At 32.4% G+C, this 25,432-nt stretch overlaps 1 protein-coding gene across 1 annotated transcript in view; it reads left to right on the top strand.

The window, feature by feature from the left end:
- Positions 1 to 25,432, top strand: part of LOC107071314 (odorant receptor 13a-like) — a 42,953-nt gene that overhangs the window by 11,643 nt on the left and 5,878 nt on the right. The window contains exons 3-5 of the mRNA XM_089178967.1: positions 24,222 to 24,321; positions 24,458 to 24,568; positions 24,650 to 24,805. Of these exons, the coding sequence (XP_089035093.1) occupies positions 24,222 to 24,321; positions 24,458 to 24,568; positions 24,650 to 24,805 (367 nt within the window). The remainder of the gene's footprint in view (positions 1 to 24,221; positions 24,322 to 24,457; positions 24,569 to 24,649; positions 24,806 to 25,432) is intronic.

Here is a 25,432-nt window from a genome sequence, read left to right as displayed (position 1 = left end):
GCATACTCAGCAATAAACTTATTGATCCATACTTTATCAAAGGATCACTAACCAGACCAAAATATGCCAATTTTTTATCAAACACTCTATGGACATTTTTAGATTATTAACCATCGCATAGACGACAAATAATGTGGATAAAACAGGATGGTTGCCCTGCTCATTATTCAAAAATAGCAAGAGATACATTAAATCAAATATTCCCAAATAGTTGGATAGGTCGGGGTGGGCCCATTCATTTTCCGGCTAGATCACCAGATCTAACGCCCCTCGACTTATTCTTATAGGGCTACTTAAAAAATAAAGTTTACGCTAAGCCTCCGACTACAATGGCCGATATGAGGGATCGTATCATCAATGAATGCAAGAAAATAACATCAGATACATACAAACGTTAAGGAGTTATTAATTTCTCGATTCAGAAAATGTTCTGATGCAAATTGTCGCCATATTAAACCTTTTTTGTAAATAGACAAAACTTAAAAATATCTCCTAAAAAATCTCTTTAAAAATATCTCCCAAAGTAATAATTTTAAAAATATCTCTTAAAAAATATCTCCTAAAGCAATTATTTTTTTACATAAATAGGTTTATACTTTTTTGTAAATAATATGAAAGAGCATCAGATAATGCAATAAGAAATATATGATTCCATTTAAAAAAAATATTAATGACTTTCATATGTCCTTGACACGTCCACATAAAAAAAAAAAACCTTTGTGCAGATCACACGTGTTAGAAGTAAAACCTTCAAAAATCTAAGTTTCGAGAAAGAAGGAGGCGAATGGACAGTTTTAAGAGTGAGATAATTGTAGGATTTATTTATTATAATATTATTACTAAATATAATAAAGGCCACCGGTATGGGTCTATGAGTGGAATAGCTGATAAAAAGTGCACTTTTCACAATTCTAGCAATAAAAACGGAATGCTGAATGCGATAGTTATAAATAGTCACCAAAATGGTAGGATGTTTATCAAAGGAAATATAATTCGTCAGAAATTAGGTAAAAATAAATAATCCTTTTTTTGAAACTCAGATATAAATTTTTTTTTGTTAGTATGGTTTTCTATTTCCTGTTTTCATCTACATTCTTGCGTTATATAACAAACATTTTAGGATAGATGAAATAAAGACGTTACGAAAAACATATGGAAAATACTGCTGGACTGAACGAAGGTTCTGGTAAAATGCAATGAAAGATCTAATAAAGATATTGTCTAGAAATGTTTTTTCAACTCTGTAGCCTACCACACTTCGAGACCCTTATTATTTATAACATATCTCGTCCTTATTCTTTGGACCACAAACTTATCTTTCTAAATACTCTCGTCTAAATAAAGATCTGAACAACGAAAAATCTAAAAAATGCATTGAATCGTATCGCTCTCTCAGCTTATCGAACTGTGTACACTACAAGTCTCAAATTTCAGCTCCGTGGTAAGCTTCACCGATTCACCCTAGGCGTTCAACATCTTAAAAATGTTTTTATTTTATTGAAAAATTAGTATAAGTTTCCTAAATACGCAAATATCACAATTTATAATATAATTTTCATATATGCATGGGTCAGTACATCTCTTTGGATATTTTTTATAAAAACATATAAAAATCAAATTTAATAGACATATTTTGTCTTTATGCATCAAATATATTTTATAAAGAAGCAAAATATAAAAATGTGACAGTAATTTACTTGCTTTTGAATGGAATTTGTCAGCTGCTCCTCATTTATTCCACAGTATTCTCTAATTTTTTTTCTCTGATGTATCTGGTAATCCTTTTTTTTTGAAGTGAAAACTAATACTAATTTTTCAATAAAATAGAAACATTTTTTAATAGATAAGATATGACATGTAAAAAAAAAAACTATAGGCATGAATATTATCGCATCGATAATAAAGATAATAAATGTAAATCGAATTTCAACAGACCTTCCCTGTTTTTTATAATTCTTTTCTCATGATAAGGAATCGCCCTTGGGGTATAAGTAGCTGACAAAAACTAATATTCTCAAAATTCTATCTATCAAGATGGAATGTTGAATGCGATAGCCATAGATAGAGACGAAAATTGTAGAATATTTGTCGACAGAAAGATACGCCGTCCTAATCCAAGTAAATATAATATATATTTTTTTGAAACTCAAGTAGATAAATTTTTTTTCTCTTACACTTTTCACACTTTCTGTGAATTTGATATATCTTTATCATAGATTAGCATAAACAATTATTTCTTTTTGTGTTGCAACTAATAACTGTAGATGCTGTTAAAGAAGGGAACAATTGTGGTCGTATTTTCTTCGTTTCATCGGATTTTGAATTACAACGATCTTAATATCTATTTATCATTTCCGTTATTTTATTTTATCATATTAAACATTTTTTATAAAAAATTTATTTTCTATAATTTTTTGCCATATTGGTAAAATAAGTTATATTATTGTATTTTTATTGGAAATGTAAAGTATATAAGGTTTTATGTTTTTGTCACGTGTCTAGTTTCTTCTATTTAAAAACTTGTCTATTTTATTGGAAAATTAGTATAAATTTCCTAAATACGCAAACATTATAATTAAAAAACATGTCTTCGGATATTTATAAAAAAAGTATTCTACAATGTTGTTTAATTTTTTTTCTCTGATTTATTTGATAATCATTTCATTTTTTTGTAAAATATTGAAGACAATACAATTATTATTGTTAAGAATAGCGTATATAAGAGACGTTATGTCTTCTCACTCCGTCACCCCTACTCTATACCCGTACTCCTCCAATGGGCCGCACAGTCCCTTTGTACAGGGTGCTGTTGCGTCCTGCCGGTATTCTGTATTCTGTATTCGGCCTAGCTCGAGGCTTATTCAACAGTTCTTCCTTTGCACCGTTTTTATAATAAATCTTACTTTTAATATTAACTCTGCGTTGTCTTATTTATCAGCCATACCTTAACAGGTTATGGGCCCCAGACACGCTTACACTATGCAAGTGAACGAAAGTTAATTAGTTTAATAGTGAATTTTGAAAGACAGAAATCTAACCTAGTTATCACCGGTTCGCACGTGTGTGTACTTGCACCAGTGTTCCATTGAGTAAGGAAAAGAAGTAAACACCTGCTAAAATCTCAGCTTCAACTACTTCAGAAGCACCCAAAAAAAAAGGGAAAATATACCGACAGAAATCCACGTATCGGTACAGCGTTGGCACGAGGAGATAAGAATACGCAAAGAACAATGGAAGGTGGCAAGAACAATGAAAACGCGAACATGGGTGAGACAAAAGAGCAGGGTAGTCAAGGGCTGCTAGCTAGTCCAGGTGAAAGTAAGTACATATTCGATAACTGTTTTCATCGAAAGTGTGTTTGAAGAAATATAATAGTAAAATATATATATTAAAAAAAAAAATAAGTAAGTACATGTTCGATAACTGTTTTTTATCGAAAGTGTGCTTGGAAAATTAATAATGAAGTATATATAAAAGAAAAAAAAACGTAGAAAAGGTGTTCATGGCTCTGATCTCTTGTAAATCTTCATTCTTTCTTCTCTCTCTCAAAATCGTGTTACAATTTAAAACAATTAAAAAAAAAAAAAAAAAAAAAAAAAAATAATAATTACATAATAGGGTTTCCGTTCAAAAAGGTGAAATTGAAAAAAAGGGGAAGAAAAGGAAGGAAAAATTTGAAAGTTGCGTCATATAAATATTTCTAGAACAATAGATACGAATGCTTAAACGTATTCGAACTGGAAGACGCTGTTTACCTACACATGAGGAAGAGTAAGAGAGGAAGAAAGAAAGGAAAGATAAAGGATAGAGTAGGGCACATATACGTTTCAAACACACATCAAAATTATATCACACGACACAAGAGAGAGAACATAGCGCGTTTATTTATTAATATAAAGAAAAAAAAAGAAAAAAAAAACAAGAAAAAATAAATATATATATATATATATATATATATATATATATATATATATATATATATATATAAATAAAAAAAAAAATAAAAAAAAAATAAATTAATTAAAATAAAATAAAATAAAAAAAAACAAAGAAAAAAACAACGCCCTGGCGTGTAAACACAAGGCGATCTTGTCGTGAAGAGCATGGCAACGCGCTATGTAAGAAAGAAAGAGAGACAGAGGGGGTAAAGTTGCCTCTCCTCTTCTTTCGGTCTTGGGTCGTGGTGATGGAGGGAGAGAGACGCAAGTGTGCTTCTCTTCTCCGCTCTGAAGGTGGTACAGGATGTGTTGAAGAGCGAGAGAGAGGGAGAAAAATAGTCACATAGCATGGTTGCGATGTTGCCGCTTCCTCTCCGAGCAACATATAGTATACTCAGGTATACAAAGCTAGCATAGCATCGTTGCGATGTTGCCGCTTCCTCTCCGAGCAACACATGGTATATTCAGTTATACAAAAACTAGCATAGCATCGTTGCGATGTTGCCGCTTCCTCTCCGAGCAACATATAGTATACTCAGGTATACAAAGCTAGCATAACATCGTTGCGATGTTGCCGCTTCCTCTCCGAGCAACACATGGTATATTCAGTTATACAAAGACTAGCATAGCATCGTTGCGATGTTGCCGTATCCTCTCCGAGCAACATATAGTATACTCAGGTATACAAAGCTAGCATAGCATCGTTGCGATGTTGCCGCTTCTTCTCCGAGCAACATATGGTATACTCAGGTATACAAAGACTAGCAGAGCGGGAGAATTTTAAAAGGCCGCGCAAGGCTGTTCCCATTGGCTCAACCATTAAAAAAAAAAAAAAATATAAAAAAAAAATAAAAAATAAAAATAAAAATAAAAATAAAAATAAAAAAAAAATTTAAAAAAAAAGAAAAAAAAGGAGAATAGTAAAAGCAGGCACATTTCAGACGTACAGCTAAATAGACACATAGTAGATGTGTGTCACTATAGTTGAAATAGAGGAAGCAGGCACATTTTAGATATGTAGCTAAATTGATGTATAGCTGTTTAAATATAGAAGAATGATAATAATAAAAGGTGGACTCGATTCATAAACATGCTTGAAACTTGGTTTGAACAAAACTAAAAGGTGCACCAAATTAATTGAATACGTCTTTTTTAGCGAAATTGGGACAATTAGTTGATTTGTCGAGAGCCTTGCTCCAGAAAGTTGGTAGTCAAAGCCAAGTTGCACGGCTCACTGCAAAAGAACATGGGTTCTTGCTTGAAGATGATAGTGAAAACTGCTGGATAGTAGGTATGGACCAGATAAACATTGAGGATCAAAGTTTGATTCTGTCAGTACTATCAGACGCACAAGGTAATACGGTCAGAGTGGATGTTGGTTGAAGCCAGCATGACTCAAGCAGGTCGTTACAAAATGATTTGTCATTAGAGGTGTCTGACAAAGAATTAAGAGGCCCGCGAGCAACAAATGTAATAATGGAGGTCTCAAAGACAAATAGTCCAGTTGCATCAAGTAAGTCCTTAGTTTTAGATGTGTTGTACTAAAATTAAAATAAAAAAATAAAAAAAAAATAAAAAAAAATAAAAAAATATATAAAAAAAATAAAAAATAAAATAAAAAAATTTATTAAAAAAAAAGAAAAAATAAAAAAAAAGAAAAAAAGGAAAAAAAGGAAAAAAGAAAAAAATAAATCTTGTCCTTTTGGAATGGGATTTTACTGATGGGTGAGAAAAGTAATTAGGTGTACCGCTTCCTCATGCGCCTTAAGGCATGATGTATACTTAGTCTCACGGATCAGGTAAAATCGTTATTCGAAAGCCATGGTATAATGTAATAGAGTATAAATCAAACAGAATGTTTGATTGAGATATCTAATTTTGAGCAATATTCAGTTTCTCAACAGAAGGACAGAGGAGATAGTACAACGAAGGCATTGGTAAACGCGGCTGCTCCTGCACAGAACCCCGAGAGTACTTCAAATGTGGTTGACAATATAGAGGTCAATGTTATGAAGAACCTAATTAATACCCAAAGGGAGACCATTGCAACCCTTCGAAAGAGAATCGAGAGGCAAGACAAGGTATCCAAAGAGCTCACTGACAAACATAAGAAGGAATACGATGCTCTCAATAATCAAGTAGAAGGTTTGAAAATTCGGTTGGCCGAAAGTCAGAAAAGGGCTGAAGAATTTTAACAAAAGTATTTACGGTCTCAGGAGCAAATAGCCGAAATAAAGCAAACTCAGAATAAGATCACTGTTGTTACGGTTGAAGAGCCTGCTTCGGAGTTATACGATGCAGTCTCGACAGCTCAACAGTTTTCTGTTGGAAGTAGTAGTACAGCTACTCAAAATAATGTTCATGATAGGGTTTCTGGTGCTCCGGTGAGTATTGTTCATACTCACGGAAAACCAGTGAAAATAAACGAAGTTAACCTTGGTACAGCGATTAGAAATGAGAGCTTGGAAGTACTTAATAGAGATACAATAGATAGGTTAACTTTGCAAAGGTCCGGTCCGAGCTCAGGTTTAGAATCGAGTAATTTTTGAGTAATGAATCACACTCTGGTGAAACAATGAATCCTAGTAGTCAAAACACTGCTCAGACTGGATGTCATGACAATAATGGTCGGAATTCAGCCCCGGTGATTAGTTTTCAAATGTACAATCCTGATCATAATGTGTCCCATGCATACAAACTCTGCCAGAATACCAAATTTGATGACTTTCTTGATGATCTTAGATCGGAATTAAGAGCAAATGATACATTATACGTTATCGACAGCAGCATTAAGCCTGTCATGGATAAAAATGACAATGCTAAACAGTTAGACGTTTTTAGAGTAAAAGATATAATAAGAAACAGAGTCGATAAATTTTATTATAGTCAAGTGAGAAACATTGAAAGTCCGCAGGAGATCCTTGCTAAATTAAATAAATTAAAGGCACTTGAAAGCACCGTAACGACATGTTCTGTTCGCAAAAGGCTGTACACCATACAATATAATCCAAGCAAAGAAAGATTTAAAGATTTTTGTAATAGATTTGAAGAGATTATACGAACATGTGAAGACCTTCCTGGAGCTGAAAAAATATCAGAACTAGAGAGAAGAGATGCATTTTACGAAGCGGTTTATAAGACGGTACCAAGTGTGCAAGGTGTAGACTTCCTCAAAAGAAGCCAACAGGGAAGTGGTTTAACATATGTTCAACTGAAGGACTTTCTCACTAAAGAGGAGACAGAAAGGCTGTCAGCCAAAGGACATCTAACAACCACTGCGTTGTGGACTGAGCCACGACAAAAGGAATTTAAGAGCTACTGCAAGAACTGCAAGGGAACAGGACACGTGGCATCGAAATGTAGGGAAATAAAGGGAACCAACTGCTTTGTATGTGATAAACCTGGCCACATGGCTAAACATTGTTCGGTGGCTAGATTACCAGCTCATCGACAGCGAGGTGGCTCGTCACTGAACCATAAGGGCCGCGGATATGCTAGCACCCACTACCGAGGCAGATCAGGCAGATTTAGAGGTCAATTAAGTCAAAAGCGTGAACACGAGGGTAGGTCTAAATCTGAAGGTGAGCGCAAGCCTGATCTAGGTCGTCATGGAGCAAAGAGAGGCAGGTTTAGTATTCGTGGTGGCCGAAGAAATGGCCAAGGAGGTAGTCAAGGTGCCAGCACCTCTTCAGGTGAGAGTATGGAGTGCGAGTCAAATGAAAAAGGTAATGTTCTATTTGTAGAAAAATGTCAGCAATATCCGGATAACTTCAATTTTAATTACAGAAATAATACACTAGAACGGTTTATCGCGGACTCGGGTGCTACAGAGCATCTGTCGAATTCCAAGTTGATTTTCAAAAATTTGAATGAATCGGACGTTAAATCGATTAAATGTGCTAATAGAAATTCTCAGGCGGACTTGCAAGCTAACGGTGTAGGTACAGTGAAATTGAACTTGCAAAATGGAGAGACGCGCGAATTGCATAATGTCATATATGCTAAAGATCTATCGGTAAATTTGCTCTCGTTAAGAAAACTAGCAGAAAAGGGTTTAGAAGTTTATTTAAATGATAAAATGATTGATATTTACGACCCAAAGACTTGTGAGTCGTTTATGACAGGGATATATAACAAACATTTCTGGGAAATTGAATTCAAGTCTGATAATCGTAGTAGTGACGGAATAGGCTATAATGAGAATAGATACTGTCAAAAGGCTTTTTTAACAGATAGTGAAAATGGAAGCTCTCATGAACATAAGTATTTTACGAGAAGTTCTACTCGACTTCAGAATGCTGAACAGATTGAAAAGGAATCAGAATTGAAAATGAAAATTGGAAAAGCGAACTCTCCCGAAACTAGTGAGGCTCCTTTAATTAATGATGAAAATACAGAAAAACGTTTAATCTCGGATGTTGCAAGCTCTTCTGTAGAAAAGGTACAGGAAAGCTCAGCAGCTGAAAATGTAGCTGAGCTAAATAGACCAGACATCTTCAATTCAGTTAGGGATAGAATTATTCATAATATTGACGAGATTCCTGAAATAGAATTATCGCAAGATGAAATTATGTCCTTGGAAGATTCTAACGTAAAAATGAATAAAGCTTTGTTGTGGCATGTACGACTTGGACATCTGTCGAGTAACTATCTTAGAAATTTGCAGAAACAATATCCTCACTTGAAAGATATCAAATCTGCCGAATTTAACGAGATCGTGGATAATTGTGAAGTATGTAAAATAACCAAAATTAAACGATTGCCATTTAAAACTGTTAGACAGAGAGCTTCCAGACCGTTGGAAACAATACATAGCGATATTATGGGACCGATAAGCCCAGCTTCTTATCCCAAAGGTTACAGATTTATAGTTGTAGTAATTGATGATTATTCTCGTTTAGCAATGTCTTATCCAATCAAAAATAAAAGTGAAGCGGGATCTTGCATTAAGTCTTTTGTAAAATCTGCCAGAAATATACTTGGTCGAGATGAAAAGGTCTGTCGTTTACGATGTGACCAGGGACTAGAATATATGGGAGGTTATACGAAAGAAGTTTTAGAAAAATTAGGAGCAGAACTCAAACCCGCTAATCCTGATACGCCCGCACATAACTGAGTGGCAGAATGTTATAATCAAACCATAATAAATAAGATTAGATCGTACATGTATGATTCAAAATTACCAGAAGATATGTGGGATTTAGGAGTAAGCGCAGCGGCGTACGCGTATAATCGAACACCACATGCTAGTAATAATAATATGGAATCTCCGTTACATAAATTTGCACCTAATTATAGATATGATGTCAATCAAATAAAACGGTTCGGATGTTTTGCCTATATTAAAGTCCAACGAAAAACGGGACCGAAGTTTAGGTACATTGGTAGAAGAGTAATTTTGATAGGCTATACTCGAACAGGTTATTTATTTATAAAGCCAGAAGATGGTAAATTTTATGAGAGTAGGGATGTTAGGTTTAATGGAAGAATTGTTTACGGCGATAGATATAATGTAAAGGGTATTAAAAATTGGCAGGATGAAAACGTTGGGATAAACAAAGAAACCTGGTTAGTCGAATTTGATAAAGAAAACTTAGAAGGAAACACCGAGATCTTAGATTCAGAGGGAGCGCCTCCGCGAATTAAAAGAAAAGGAGGTCGCCCTAAAAAGCAAGCTGATAATGCGCCTGAACATGCTGAGACGACTGTTGGTCCTCTCCCCATGGATGACGTATCAGCGAATTTTGTTTATGCCTTTGATAATTCTTTAGAATATAAAGTAGATGAAAGAACAAGATTAAAAATTGATGAAAAATGTCACGCACTATTGGCTGAAATCAACAAAGATCCAAAGACCTATAAAGAGGCTGTTAATGGTCCAGAGAGAGAACACTGGATAAAAGCAGTTGCAGCTGAATTAAAGGCTATGGGTTTACGTAAAGTCTGGACAATAGTAGAGAGACCAGGATGTAGTAAGAATGGAACACCGCCTAATATTATAGATTCAAGGTGGGTATTCAAAACCAAGGTTGATGAAAAAGGTGAGAAGCTTTACAAGGCGAGACTCGTTATTAGTCCAGTCAAAATAGCCCTGAAATCAGGTTTTTGAGCTATACGGCTGAAAAAATATGGAAATTATCAGAAAAATGCGTACAATACTGTGGGCAAAGTAAAAAAGTTCTCAACCACCGGGAAAGGGGTGAAAAAAATTAAAAACTACCCCAAAATACGATTTTTGGATTATATGTTAAAAATATCAAAAAAAGTTTCAAATAAAAGTTGTAGAGCATAAAATTTTAGGCCTATCTATATCAGACCATTTTTCCCCTAAAACGCACCCTTTCACCCCTACGACGGTTCAAAGTACTCAAAAAATGAAAATTCAATAAAAAATATAAAAATTGGACTTTTTAAAATTTTTTTTTTTTAATTATCTTTAAAAAACTACAAAGAACAATCGTAGGGAAACAAAAAATTTTTTTTTTCATCCCTTCTATTAAAAATCAAGGGGTGAAAACGGTTTTTGCTCGATATTTCGCTTAAAACGGGTTATTTAAAAAAATTTTCTTTTTCATATGAATTTTAAATTTATTTTTTAAATTTTGGTGTTGAATTTATATTTATAAATATTTACCTGTAGGAAATATCCCAATTTAAAGACAGGTAATTACTCCCTTAGTCCTACGCCTTTGTAGAAAGAAACAGAAAATGAAGCTATCCTGCTCTTACTCATTGTGACGTAGTTCGCCATGGCACGCATGCGCAAACTCCTAACTTCCATGCGTGCAAGAGAGATAGACAACCTATTGTTAGCTTCGTCTAAATGTAAACAGTATAATGCGATGAAACCCTTTTTCTTAAATATATTCTCTTTTTCTTCTATATTCTCTATAGCTCGAGAGTCTCGCGCGCATCTGTGACAGCATGATAGATTTTTGAAAATATCTCAAAAAGTAAGCGAGATAAAGCGATTTTGTATTAATAATGTTTTGTAGACAATTTTATTTGCTACAAAAAAGGTTCAGTACTAAAATATATTATCTTCCTCACTTTTCGAGATATATTAAAAAAATTAAAAAACTTTTCCCACCTTTTCTTACATTTTTGAAAATATCTCAAAAAGTAAGCGAGATAAAGCGATTTTGTATAAATTATGTTTTGTAGACAATTTTATTTGCTACAAAAAAGGTTCAGTACTAAAATATATTATCTTCCTCACTTTTCGAGATATATTAAAAAAATTAAAAAACTATTCCCACCTTTTCTTACATTTTTGAAAATATCTCAAAAAGTAAGCGAGATAAAGCGATTTTGTATTAATAATGTTTTGTAGACAATTTTATTTGCTAAAAAAAAAGGTTCAGTACTAAAATATATTATCTTCCTCACTTTTCGAGATATATTAAAAAAATATGATTACTCTCTTACCTGATACTTTTTATTAAGTTTCACCACTGACAAGGACAGCGCAAGGTCTTGCCCTCTCGGATTTTGTTCAAATTTTGCAGGATGATAGATTTTGCTTACCTTTTTACGAATATATAGTGTTATAGGAGCCACTACTCAATAATTTTTGAGATATTTGCCATTAAAAATGCTTATGAGGCTATCTAGTGTTTAAATTTACTTCTGAAGTAATCTATGGTATATAATAAGTTTAGGATAACGACATCGATTCGGCTAAAAAACGCCACTCTACTTTGCATGCTATAAACAAACTGTCTTCTGATGTTAACTGGGCACTTAATGGGGGCAAGTGTGTGGGTGCTTGTCTGGTCGACCTGGAGAAAGCATTTGACACGGTATGGATCAATGGTCTTATACATAAACTAAGAAAGAAAAACTTCCCTCTGTTGGTGTTAAAATTATTAATCAGCATGATTAGTAACAGATCATTCCGAGTAATGATCGGAGACCAAGAATCGAGCAAATGCGTCATTAAAAATGGTTTACAACAGGGTACTATAAATTCTCCGGTGCTTTTTAATATCTACACTGATGATATTTTACAGTTATTTGGTCCCCACAAAACCGGATGCTCGATGATTGCATTTGCTGATGACTTAATAGTTTACAGAGCTGGAAAGGATCCGAGAAAAGTTCAAGCGGACTTGCAAAAAGCGATTAATAGTATTTTTTCTTATTACACGGCGTGGAAATTAAAAGTAAACATTGACAAGTGCGAAACAATACTTTTTAGACCGTCGACGCAAAAAGCCTCATGTATCATCAAAAATAACTACAAATCATTCCACATAAATGCAGACCCAGCTGCAAGCAAAAAGATCCCACATAAAAAAGCTGTCAAATACTTAGGGTTATATATAGACGAGAGATTTTTACTGAATGCTCACCCTCTACAGCAACTCCAAAAAGCGAAAACTGTGTTTACTTTATGCGCGAGACTCTTTCATTCGCGTGCATTATCGCCGAAAGCGAAAATTATCTGTTATCAAAGCCTCATAAGGCCTATCTTGACTTATGGCTGCGAGATATGGTATAATGTGTGCGCTAATATAATGGAGAAATTCCGAATTTTCGAGAGACGATGCCTAAGAGCTTGCTTAGGACTTTACAGATCAGCTAAATCAAATTACACCAAACATGTCAGCAATATAATTATCTATGAAAAAGCAAACATTAATAGAATTGACAACTTTATTATTAAATTAATCAGAAATTATTTTGCTAATGTGGCAACTGTTTCATGTAACAGTCTCATCTTTCCTATTCCTTATCCAGACGATAATTATATAAAGGTGGCTTTAAATACTGGATTTGTACCTCCGGAAGCCTTCCTTTATCTCGATAGATTGGGTATTGTTCAAAATAGAAAAGCAGTCCCACTGTTATACCATATCTCAAGGCGTAGAACAAAAAAGGCGATAGCTTATGATGCACACAACAATCTACATGAGTTTGCATCAGCACTTCTTTCGGAGCTCGGTTATCGATATGACGCGAGAGTACCCATGCGAGACATTCATGAGGTAAAAAATTTAAATTATCTACACTACTGGTGGCTTGAAGACCGAATCAATCCCCAGTAATACAAAATAAAGTCTAAGAAAACTTTAGATAAGGCAATTTAACTCCTAAGTGTGTAGGATGCATTTTTATTTTCTAAGTTATTCTAAGGTAGAACCTATGTTTCCCCCCCCCCTGTATATAGTAATTTCCTATGCTCCTGATCTTCCCTATCTCTTACTCCATTATTCCGCTCCTTTTCGCTCCTTATTAGTTTAAGCGTAATTTTAAGTTTTAAACAAGTTATGCGTGCTTCCTTTTTACTGCACTTTTTGGGATGCAATTCAAGTAAATGTACAATTATTTAGCGTAGAGGCTTATTAAACACTCTAGTCAAAAGACTGTGCCTAGCGTCTGCTACAGGGATTCCTTTTTAATCTCCCCTTAGCGAAATTAAATAAGCGATTATTATTTAGTTCCTAATTTAGTTATCATATAAGTTAGGCGTTTTTAAAATTTTTATTTCAAACTTTTGTTTATTTTTATAGTTCTGTAAAACATATTGTAAATTTCTTGTGCCAAAATAAACATATTAAAAAGTCAAAAGTCAAAGACATCGATTCGGCGATTCGTTCCAATAGTGGGCCGAGTCTTTTAGGGTTCGAATCTTGGGAGGTAAATTTTTTTTTTTCTATTTTTATATGTAAAGATACATAATAAAGTTTAAATAAGTTGAAAATGAAATGTCTTAAATGACTAGAAACCTTATAAGAGTTTTTTTTTTATTAGCATTTGTATATGTTCTCAATTCTCACTATTTTCAAAATAAATATCAATGATTTTGAAAAAATACTAAAATATCTAGACAAATTAATTTTTAATTATTAATTATATTATTTATTAATTAATTAATTTTTTTTCGATATGTTTATTGCAGTGTACATTCAGATTCTCACGTAGGGCTGAATCACTGTTTACTCTCTATTCTCACTTGGGAAATGCTTTTATTGTTTTGTAATAAATATTATTCTGTACATATGGGGCATTCCACGCCAAATCGGACGGTTTTAAAAATTTTTATTTTTGATTTCCGCCATTTTTTGGTATCTTTTAGTACCCACTGAAAAACCCTTCCTCCTAAATTGTGGCATTTTTTGATCTGCCTGATATCTGAAAGATATCGAATTTTCAAAAAGCAGCTCTTTCTGTGGTTTTTAGCCCGTACCTTTTTTAAAACTCATCCAAATGAAAATTACCATTCTACATAAAAGTTTTGTTTTTCAATGTACTTTTCGAAAAAAAATTCAAAAAAATTATTTAAAGTGTCTTAATACGTAATTTTCGATTTTTAAACTTTAAATTGCATTTTTTAAAGTGAGTGCATATTTAGATTTTCTTCATAATTTTTAAAGCAAACCTACTAATTTTACGTTTTAGGCCGGTCTGGCCGTGGGCCTTCGATAACTACTATTTTTTTTCAAGTTTTAAAATTTAAAAAAAAATTTTTTTATTACATTTTAATAAATTTTATCATTTATTTCTCTCTATTAATGTATTTTAAAACACTTTACATATTTTTTTTTTATTATAACAAGCGTAGGAAAGTCTTAATTACTGATTAAGATTAATAATTAACAAAAATAAGAAAAGTCTTGATATATTTTCGTGATTTTTTGAGAAATTTTAGCAGTCTAATCATTGATATTTATTTTGAAAATAGTGAGAATTGAGAACATATACAAATGCTAATAAAAAAAAAACTCTTATAAGGTTTCTAGTCATTTAAGACATTTCATTTTCAACTTATTTAAACTTTATTATGTATCTTTACATATAAAAATAGAAAAAAAAAAATTTACCTCCCAAGATTCGAACCCTAAAAGACTCGGCCCACTATTGGAACGAATCGCCGAATCGTTGTCGTTATCCTAAACCTATTATATACCATTGCTTACTTCAGAAGTAAATTTAAACACTAGATAGCATCATAAGCATTTTTAATTGCAAATATCTCAAAAATTATTGAGTAGTGGCTCCTATAACACTATATATTCGTAAAAAGGTAAGCAAAATCTATCATCCTGCAAAATTTGAACAAAATCCGAGAGGGCAAGACCTTGCGCTGTCCTTGTCAGTGGTGAAACTTAATAAAAAGTATCAGGTAAGAGAGTAATCATATTTTTTTAATATATCTCGAAAAGTGAGGAAGATAATATATTTTAGTACTGAACCTTTTTTGTAGCAAATAAAATTGTCTACAAAACATTATTATTACAAAATCGCTTTTTCTCGCTTACTTTTTGAGATATTTTCAAAAATGTAAGAAAAGGTGGGAATAGTTTTTAAATTTTTTAATATATCTCGAAAAGTGAGGAAGATAATATATTTTAGTACTGAACCTTTTTTGTAGCAAATAAAATTGTCTACAAAACATAATTTATACAAAATCGCTTTATCTCGCTTACTTTTTGAGATATTTTCAAAAATGTAAGAAAAGGTGGGAAAAGTTTTTTAATTTTTTTAATATATCTCGAAAAGTGAGGAAGATAATATATTTTAGTACTGAACCTTTTTTGTAGCAAATAAAATTGTCTACAAAACATTATTAATACAAAATCGCTTTATCTCGCTTACTTTTTGAGATATTTTCAAAAATCTATCATGCTGTCACAGATGCGCGCGAGACTCTCGAGCTATAGAGAATATAGAAGAAAAAGAGAATATATTTAAGAAAAAGGGTTTCATCGCATTATACTGTTTACATTTAAACGAAGCTAACAATAGGTTGTCTATCTCTCTTGCACGCATGGAAGTTAGGAGTTTGCGCATGCGTGCCATGGCGAACTACGTCACAATGAGTAAGAGCAGGATAGCTTCATTTTCTGTTTCTTTCTACAAAGGCGTAGGACTAAGGGAGTAATTACCTGTCTTTAAATTGGGATATTTCCTACAGGTAAATATTTATAAATATAAATTCAACACCAAAATTTAAAAAATAAATTTAAAATTCATATGAAAAAGAAAATTTTTTTAAATAACCCGTTTTAAGCGAAATATCGAGCAAAAACCGTTTTCACCCCTTGATTTTTAATAGAAGGGATGAAAAAAAAAATTTTTTGTTTCCCTACGATTGTTCTTTGTAGTTTTTTAAAGATAATTAAAAAAAAAAAATTTTAAAAAGTCCAATTTTTATATTTTTTATTGAATTTTCATTTTTTGAGTACTTTGAACCGTCGTAGGGGTGAAAGGGTGCGTTTTAGGGGAAAAATGGTCTGATATAGATAGGCCTAAAATTTTATGCTCTACAACTTTTATTTGAAACTTTTTTTGATATTTTTAACATATAATCCAAAAATCGTATTTTGGGGTAGTTTTTAATTTTTTTCACCCCTTTCCCGGTGGTTGAGAACTTTTTTACTTTGCCCACAGTATTGTACGCATTTTTCTGATAATTTCCATATTTTTTCAGCCGTATAGCTCAAAAACCCGATTTCAGGGCTATTTTGACTGGACTATATACAAGGTTTTAAAGACCGAAACGAGTACGATTTGAAAGAAACCTATGCATCTGTTTCTCAAATGTCACTGGTCAGAGCGTTATTTGCAATAGCAAATGCTTACGACCTTGATATGTGTCAATTGGACGTTAACACAGCCTTCTTGTATGGTGAGTTGGATCAATTGATTTATATGGAAATTCCGGAAGGACTTCTTCCTGAAGATCAAAGACCAAAGGATCAAGTTTGCAAGCTTGAAAGATCGTTGTATGGTTTGAAAGTAAGTCCGAAGAAATGGAATGAAAATTTCACTGAAGTTGCACTTAAAATAGGACTGGAGAAAAACTTAGTTGATCCATGCTTGTTCACCTGGAGAGAGGGTAATGATTTTGTACATTTGCTTGTTTACGTTGATGACATAATAGAGATAGGTAGTCATCCGGATAAAATGTTAGAAATTAAAAATAAGCTCAAAGCTGAATTTGAAATGAAAGACTTAGGTGAACCGAAAGAATACTTAGGAATTAGAATTAGAAGAGATAGGAGAAATAAAATACTGCGACTAGACAGGAAAAACTTATTGACAAAATGCTTGAAAAATTCTTAGAAGGAAATCCCTATCCTAAGAGAACACCTATGGTTTCGAATCAAGTCCGTAATCGAGAAAGAATAGATCGAGAAGAAACTATTGCTGTACCACTGACAAAAGATTTTCCTTACAGAGAGGTCGTGGGAACATTGTTACACATAGTTAACGGTACAAGGCCTGACATGGCATACATTACTAATGTGTTAAGTAGGCATCAATTGAATCCAACTAAGAACGAATGGAATATGCTGCAGAGAGCACTGCGTTACTTGTTGGGTACGAAAGGTATGACCTTGACATTTAGAGGCAAAACACAAGAGTTGCAGGCTTATGCTGATGCAAGTTTCTCTGATTGCAAAGGCTCACTGACTACATGTGGGTATGTAATACAGCTGTTTGGTGATACTATTGCTTGGCGAACACATAAACAGCCAAGGGTTGCTCTATTCACTTGTCAGGCTGAATATGTCGCATTAAGTGAAACATGCCAAGCTTTGCTGTCAATCAGTCAGTCAATCGAGTTGATAATAAAAGGAAAATAGTATCCAATAAATGTGTTCAGTGACAGTAAGTCAGCAATAGCGTGTGCGAAATCTGATGGCAATAATAAATTAAGGCACATGATCGAAAGGAAAGAACACTACGTTAGGGAATGCGTTAATTTAAATCTGGTTAAGTTGAACTGGGTTCCTTCGAATAAACAGATTGCTGACATTTTCACAAAGACATTAACCTTTGAAATACACAAATATCTTACAGATTTGATTATGAATAATTAAATTGTTATCTTCTTCCCATCCAGGGAATAAATCTTTTTCTTCGCAGGGCCAAGCTGTCTAACTGAGAGTTAACTGACATTCCGTGCCAAAGATTTGTCAAGTTAGATTAATTTTATGTTGAATAAGTTCAGTATAAATAAGTATGAAAAGTTATTCGTTCATAGATTTTGTTTAATCTATTTACGATTTCAATCACCTAAAGATGTTGTTGAATATATTGTATGGTTTAAACCATTTAAAGAGTTTATTAACAAAAGTTTGTGGAGTATCGAGACATACCGGGAGGGAGTGTTAAGAATAGCGTATATAAGAGACGTTATGTCTTCTCACTCCGTCACCCCTACTCTATACCCCTACTCCTCCTATGGGCCGCACAGTCCCTTTGTACAGGGTGCTGTTGCGTCCTGCCGGTATTCTGTATTCTGTATTCGGCCTAGCTCGAGGCTTATTCAACAGTTCTTCCTTTGCACCGTTTTTATAATAAATCTTACTTTTAATATTAACTCTGCGTTGTCTTATTTATCAGCCATACCTTAACGATTATATTCTATACATTTTATAATTATTAATGATAATATTTGCGAAATAAAGAATTTAATATAAATTTTTCAATAAAATAAAAAAATTTTTAAATAGAAAAGAAATGGCACGTTTGGTAAAATAAAAACAGACCACGAACCTTCTTTCTTTATTTCGACCGTCGGTTCGTTTAGACCTTATACTTTTGTCGCATACGTACGTGCTTATCTCTGTTTATTCTTCTACCCTTCTATCGCTCGTACCTACAAACATTTCGAGTATCGAAAGAATACGTGTCCACGCTTTGTAGTATGCAGTCGCACACAAACGCACACATATACAACCAGGAGCGATAACTACGAAGCATAGCATTAAAAAGGAGACCGAGAATAGGAAAAACTGTATAGCTATATTCCGTCTCTCTCTCTCGCAGGCTCAATCCTATATGTTTGTCTCTTTTTCTCTTGTTATTTAGTATAGCAGCCGTTACATAGCTGCGTTTCCGTTTATTTACTTTTCAGATCACTCCCATTCTAAAGAAGTTTTCACTTAGTCCAGTCAAAATAGCCCTGAAATAGGGTTTTTGAGCTATACGGCTAAAAAAATATGGAAATTATCAGAAAAATGCGTACAATACTGTGGGCAAAGTAAAAAAGTTCTCAACCACTGGGAAAGGGGTGAAAAAAATTAAAAACTACCCCAAAATACGATTTTTGGATTATATGTTAAAAATATCAAAAAAAGTTTTAAATAAAAGTTGTAGAGCATAAAATTTTAGGCCTATCTACATCAAACCATTTTTCGCCTAAGATGCACCCTTTCACCCCTACGACGGTTCAAAGTACTGAAAAAATGATAATTCAATAAAAAATATAAAAATTGGACTTCTTAAATTTTTTTTTTTAATTATCTTTAAAAAACTACAAAGAACAATCGTAGGGAAACAAAAAATTTTTTTTTCATCCCTTCTATTAAAAATCAAGGGGTGAAAACGGTTTTTGCTCGATATTTCGCTTAAAACGGGTTATTTAAAAAAATTTTCTTTTTCATATGAATTTTAAATTTATTTTTTAAATTTTGGTGCTGAATTTATATTTATAAATATTTACCTGTAGGAAATATCCCAATTTAAAGACAGGTAATTACTCCCTTAGTCCTACGCCTTTGTAGAAAGAAACAGAAAATGAAGCTATCCTGCTCTTACTCATTGTGACGTAGGTCGCCATGGCACGCATGCGCAAACTCTAAGCTTGCATGCGTGCAAGAGAGATAGTCAACCTATGTTAGTTTCGTCCAAATGTAAACAGTATAACGCGTTAAAATACTTTTTTCTTAAATATATTCTCTTTTTCTTCTGTATTCTCTATAGCTCGAGAGTCTCGCGCGCATCTGTGACAGCATGATAGATTTTTGAAAATATCTCAAAAAGTAAGCGTTATAAAGCGATTTTGTATAAATTATGTTTGGTAGACAATTTTATTTGCTACAAAAAAGGTCCAGTACTAAAATATTTTATCTCCCTTACTTTTCGAGATATTTTTAAAAAATAAAAGTACTATTCCCACCTTTTCTTACATTTTTGAAAATATCTCAAAAAGTAAGCGAGATAAAGCGATTTTGTATTAATTATGTTTTGTAGACAATTTTATTTGCTACAAAAAAGGTCCAGTACTAAAATATTTTATCTCCCTTACTTTTCGAGATATATTTAAAAAAATATGATTACTCTCTTACCTGATACTTTTTATTAAGTTTCACCACTGACAAAGACAGCGCAAGGTCTTGCTCTCTCGGATTTTGTTCAAATTTTGCAAGATGATAGATTTTGCTTACCTTTTTACGAATATATATGGTTATAGGAGCCACTACTCAATAATTTTTGAGATATTTGCAATTAAAAATGCTTATGATGCTATCTAGTGTTTAAATTTACTTCTGAAGTAAGGAATGGTATGTAATAGGTTTAGGTTAATGACAACGATTCGGCGTTTCTTTCCAATAGTGGCCGAGTCTTTTTAGGGTTCGAATCTTGGGAGGTAAATTTTTTTTTTTCTATTTTTATATGTAAAGATACATAATAGAGTTTAAATAAGTTGAAAATGAAATGTCTTAAATGACTAAAAACCTTATAAGAGTTTTTTTTTTTATTAGCATTTGTATATGTTCTCAACTCTCACTATTTTCAAAATAAATATCAATGATTTTGAAAAAATACTAAAATATCGAGACAAATTAATTTTTTTTCGGAATCAGAAGTATGTGTTCTTCGGCATCGATATGTTTATTGCAGGGTACATTCAGATTCTCACGTAGGGCTGAATCACTGTTTACTCTCTATTCTCACTTGCGAAATGCTTTTATTGTTTTGTAATAAATATTATTCTGTACATATGGGGCATTCCACGCCAAATCGGACGGTTTTAAAAATTTTTATTTTTGATTTGCGCCATTTTTTGGTATCTTTTAGTACCCACTGAAAAACCCTTCCTCCTAAATTGTGGCATTTTTTTGATCATCCGTTCCAAAGATATCGAATTTTCATAAGCAGCTCTTTCTGTGGTTTTTAGCCCGTACCTTTTTTAAAACTCATCCAAATGAAAATTACCATTTATTACATTTTAATAAATTTTATCATTTATTTCTCTCTATTAATGTATTTTAAAACACTTTACATATTTTTTTTTTATTATAACAAGCGTAGGAAAGTCTTAATTACTGATTAAGATTAATAATTAACAAAAATAAGAAATGTCTTGATATATTTTCGTGATTTTTTGAGAAATTTTAGCAGTCTAATCATTGATATTTATTTTGAAAATAGTGAGAATTGAGAACATATACAAATGCTAATAAAAAAACAAAACTCCTATAAGGTTTCTAGTCATTTAAGACATTTCATTTTTAACTTATTTAAACTCTATTATGTATCTTTACATATAAAAATAGAAAAAAAAAAAAATTAACCTCCCAAGATTCGAACCCTAAAAGACTCGGCCCACTATTGGAACGAATCGCCGAATCGTTGTCCTTATCCTAAACCTATTATATACCATTGCTTACTTCAGAAGTAAATTTAAACACTAGATAGCCTCATAAGCATTTTTAATGGCAAATGTCTCAAAAATTATTGAGTAGTGGCTCCTATAACACTATATATTCGTAAAAAGGTAAGCAAAATCTATCATCCTGCAAAATTTGAACAAAATCCGAGAGGGCAAGACCTTGCGCTGTCCTCGTCAGTGGTGAAACTTAATAAAAAGTATCAGGTAAGAGAGTAATCATATTTTTTTAATATATCTCGAAAAGTGAGGAAGATAATATATTTTAGTACTGAACCTTTTTTGTAGCAAATAAAATTGTCTACAAAACATAATTAATACAAAATCGCTTTATCTCGCTTACTTTTTGAGATATTTTCAAAAATCTATCATGCTGTCACAGATGCGCACGAGACTCTCGAGTTATAGAGAATATAGAAGAAAAAGAGAATATATTTAAGAAAAAGGGTTTCATCGCGTTATACTGTTTACATTTGGACGAAGCTAGCATAGGTTGTCTATCTCTCTTGCACGCATGTAAGTTAAGAGTTTGCGCATGCGTGCCATGGCGACCTACGTCACAATGAGTAAGAGCAGGATAGCTTTATTTTCTGTTTCTTTCTACAAAGGCGTAGGACTAAGGGAGTAATTACCTGTCTTTAAATTGGGATATTTCCTACAGGTAAATATTTATAAATATAAATTCAGCACCAAAATTTAAAAAATAAATTTAAAATTCATATGAAAAAGAAAATTTTTTTAAATAACCCGTTTTAAGCGAAATATCGAGCAAAAACCGTTTTCACCCCTTGATTTTTAATAGAAGGGATGAAAAAAAATTTTTTTGTTTCCCTACGATTGTTCTTTGTAGTTTTTTAAAGATAATTAAAAAAAAAAAATTTAAAAAGTCCAATTTTTATATTTTTTATTGAATTTTCATTTTTTGAGTACTTTGAACCGTCGTAGGGGTGAAAGGGTGCGTTTTAAGGGAAAAATGGTCTGATATAGATAGGCCTAAAATTTTATGCTCTACAACTTTTATTTGAAACTTTTTTTGATATTTTCAACATATAATCCAAAAATCGTATTTTGGGGTAGTTTTTAATTTTTTTCACCCCTTTCCCGGTGGTTGAGAACTTTTTTACTTTGTCCACAGTATTGTACGCATTTTTCTGATAATTTCCATATTTTTTCAGCCGTATAGCTCAAAAACTTGATTTCAGGGCTATTTTGACTGGACTAACTTCAAAAAACTAACAGAGGAACTAGGTATCCTCAGTAATAAAATATTTTACTTGAGTATCGCTCTTTTTCATTTGAAGGAGAGCATAAAAATCCTAATGTATAAAAAATAGACAAAGACAGACACGAAGAACTATGATAGAATCAGCATTGTAAGTGCAATACAGAAGCTGATGATAAAAATCTTGTTGGAAAGGGGCCTTGGGGGAAATAATAAAAACAAACGTGTGTACTTGTTATGTTTGCCTTATTTAGCGATTCAAAGAACTGTATTGAAGAATACAAAATATGTATATGGTTAAGCGATACTTACCGTTTAGCGCGACGTAACATTAACTGCGTGGAAAATATATATATATTTAATGCTGCGGCCGCAACAAGAAGAAGGACGCGCCTTCGTATTCATGCCGCAGAACGATTGGCACCTCGATGAGCCGGTCGCGAGCTCACGCGAAACGCGCGGTCGTTCAGAATCGCTTCTGTCTCGTTGTCTGATTTTCGTCGCGATCCTACAAATCCTTAAAAATGAAAAAGAACAAACAGAAATATGCGAATAACAACAAGGATTTCTAAGAAACATACCATCGTTGGAAACAATATTCATACTAAGAGAAATAGCTAGAAAAAGGTAACAATCTTAGCCCGATCTTTTTCCACTAAATAATAGAAGTAATTCAAGAGGTTAAAACTGCTGGAGAAGGAATTAGGCAAGCAAATAAAATTAGAAATTATATGCTACGCTGAGGACGGAGTCATCATATCGGTAAATGAAAACGGTCAGCAAATTTTGCTATTTAAATTTGAAAGGAAAGCAGCAGCGTATAACATGACAATTTCTGTACATCCAATTACTCATTATCTCCAAGAAGCACAGATGATGTAAGTTAGCAGTATATAACAAAAGTATCATAAAATTGATGCGGCTTAAAAACCTGAGAGTGACTATCAAAAGTAATAGAAACCAAGAAGAGGATGTAAGCGACCAAACAATTGAAGCCTTTATAATCTTTAGATACCTTAGAGATATAATCTGAAGAAGCAAATATATAAGCAATAAAAGAAAGATATAAATCTTTAAAACTTGTTTCAGGCCGATAATGACTTATGCTGCAGAAATATGTATATAGTCTACGACAACGAAACGAATTCTGAGAAAAACAGAAATTAAGATGCTAAGAGCTAAAATTGAATCCTTACTAAGAGATAAAAGAAGAAGAAAGAAAATAAGAGAGAAATATGATACCTAAGATGTTTTAAGACTGATCAGAAGGAGAAAAAGAACATAGCGTGACCTTGTAGATATAATAAATGACAAACGACTCCTGAGAGGGGTAAAAACATGAAAATTGGAATAAAAAGACAAACAAAAAGACCACCAAATCGGTGGCATGAAAGCTGGCTTTCGTCAGGAACAGCAAACTTTCCTAGAAAAGAAAGATAAACTATATACAACAGGACGAAGTCCTTTTAAAAAGAAGATAAAGATAAAAAAGAAGACATTTATAGACACATATTTAAACACTATAGGTCCATATTATCACTTCAAAACTTTTACAACATAGAGAATAAAGAGCAATCAGTCCTTAAATTTCACTTTTATTTTTGTAATAATATATTTATTTATTTAATTCTCTTCAAAGATTTTTTTTCAGATTATCTGAATTTTTAGAGGAAAATTTTAATCTCATGATTTTGTTACAATTAATTGGAGGTATCGTACAACTTTGCATTGTTGGCTATGACGCTCTTGTTGTAAGTTTCAATTGGGAAAACAAATTTCATAAATAAATAAAAAGCAACGTTATAATAATGAAAAATAAATTTTTAAAAAATTTACTAAAAGTTTATTAATAAGAGATGTTATATTCTTTTTTGTCTATTTTTTCAGAGATCAACTGATGGAGACATAACAATGATATTGCCATGTTTTATGATTTCTTCTGCTATTTCTTGCGAACTTTTAATTTATTGTTACATGGGAGAATGTCTCATCAAAGAAGTAAATTTTCCTGTTTTTTTTTTTCAATAAAATTTCAGTATAGAACGTATGCTTATGAGTAACATACTAAATTATTTTCAGAGTACTGTATTTGGCGAGGCACTTTATCTTTGTGAATGGTATAACATTTCTAAAAAAGAGAAACAATTAATGCATATTTGCATGATACGATCAACTAAACAAATGAGTTTAACATCAGGAAAATTTTTAATTGTTTCGCTAACAACTTATACCGATGTAAGTATGAATTTAAATAATTACCTAAATATGTAAGTTGAGAGTGTTTACGCTATTACTAGCAAGAATTGTTCTTATGAATAATAAATATTAGGTTTACAGATTGGTCTGAGCCGTTTTCTTTATTAATTGCTGTAGTTCTAAATAGTTATTGAGATAAATAGATCATAGATGTCATACAATATGCTTGGGCTACTAAAAAAGATGTAACATGGAAACATTAGTTTTTTTTATGTTTTACATATCATTTTATATATTTATATATAATCTATATTTATAATTCCAATCTGTAAAAAGGACGACAAAATAAATTGTAGTAAGTACAGAGGTATCATACTCTTACCAACGTGCTATAAAATCTTGTTGAATATTATATTAGCGAGGATAGCATTATTTGTGGAAGAGATAATGGAAAATCAACAGTACAGTTTTAGGAGAAATAGATCAACTAACGACCAGATCTTTAATACTTGCAAGATCATAGAAAAAAGAAGCAAAATATAAAAATGTGACAGTAATTTACTTGCTGTTGAATGGAATTTGTCAGCTGCTCCTCATTTATTCCACAGTATTCTCTAATTCTTTTTCTCTGATGAATCTGGTAATCCTTTTTTTTTTTAATATTTC

This window comes from Polistes dominula, unplaced genomic scaffold, assembly GCF_049000335.1.
Source record: "Polistes dominula isolate Pdom_NZ unplaced genomic scaffold, Pdom_raw_medaka contig_18, whole genome shotgun sequence".
In the NCBI taxonomy this organism is placed as follows: domain Eukaryota; kingdom Metazoa; phylum Arthropoda; class Insecta; order Hymenoptera; family Vespidae; genus Polistes; species Polistes dominula.
This window is presented reverse-complemented; position numbering and strand designations above follow the sequence as displayed.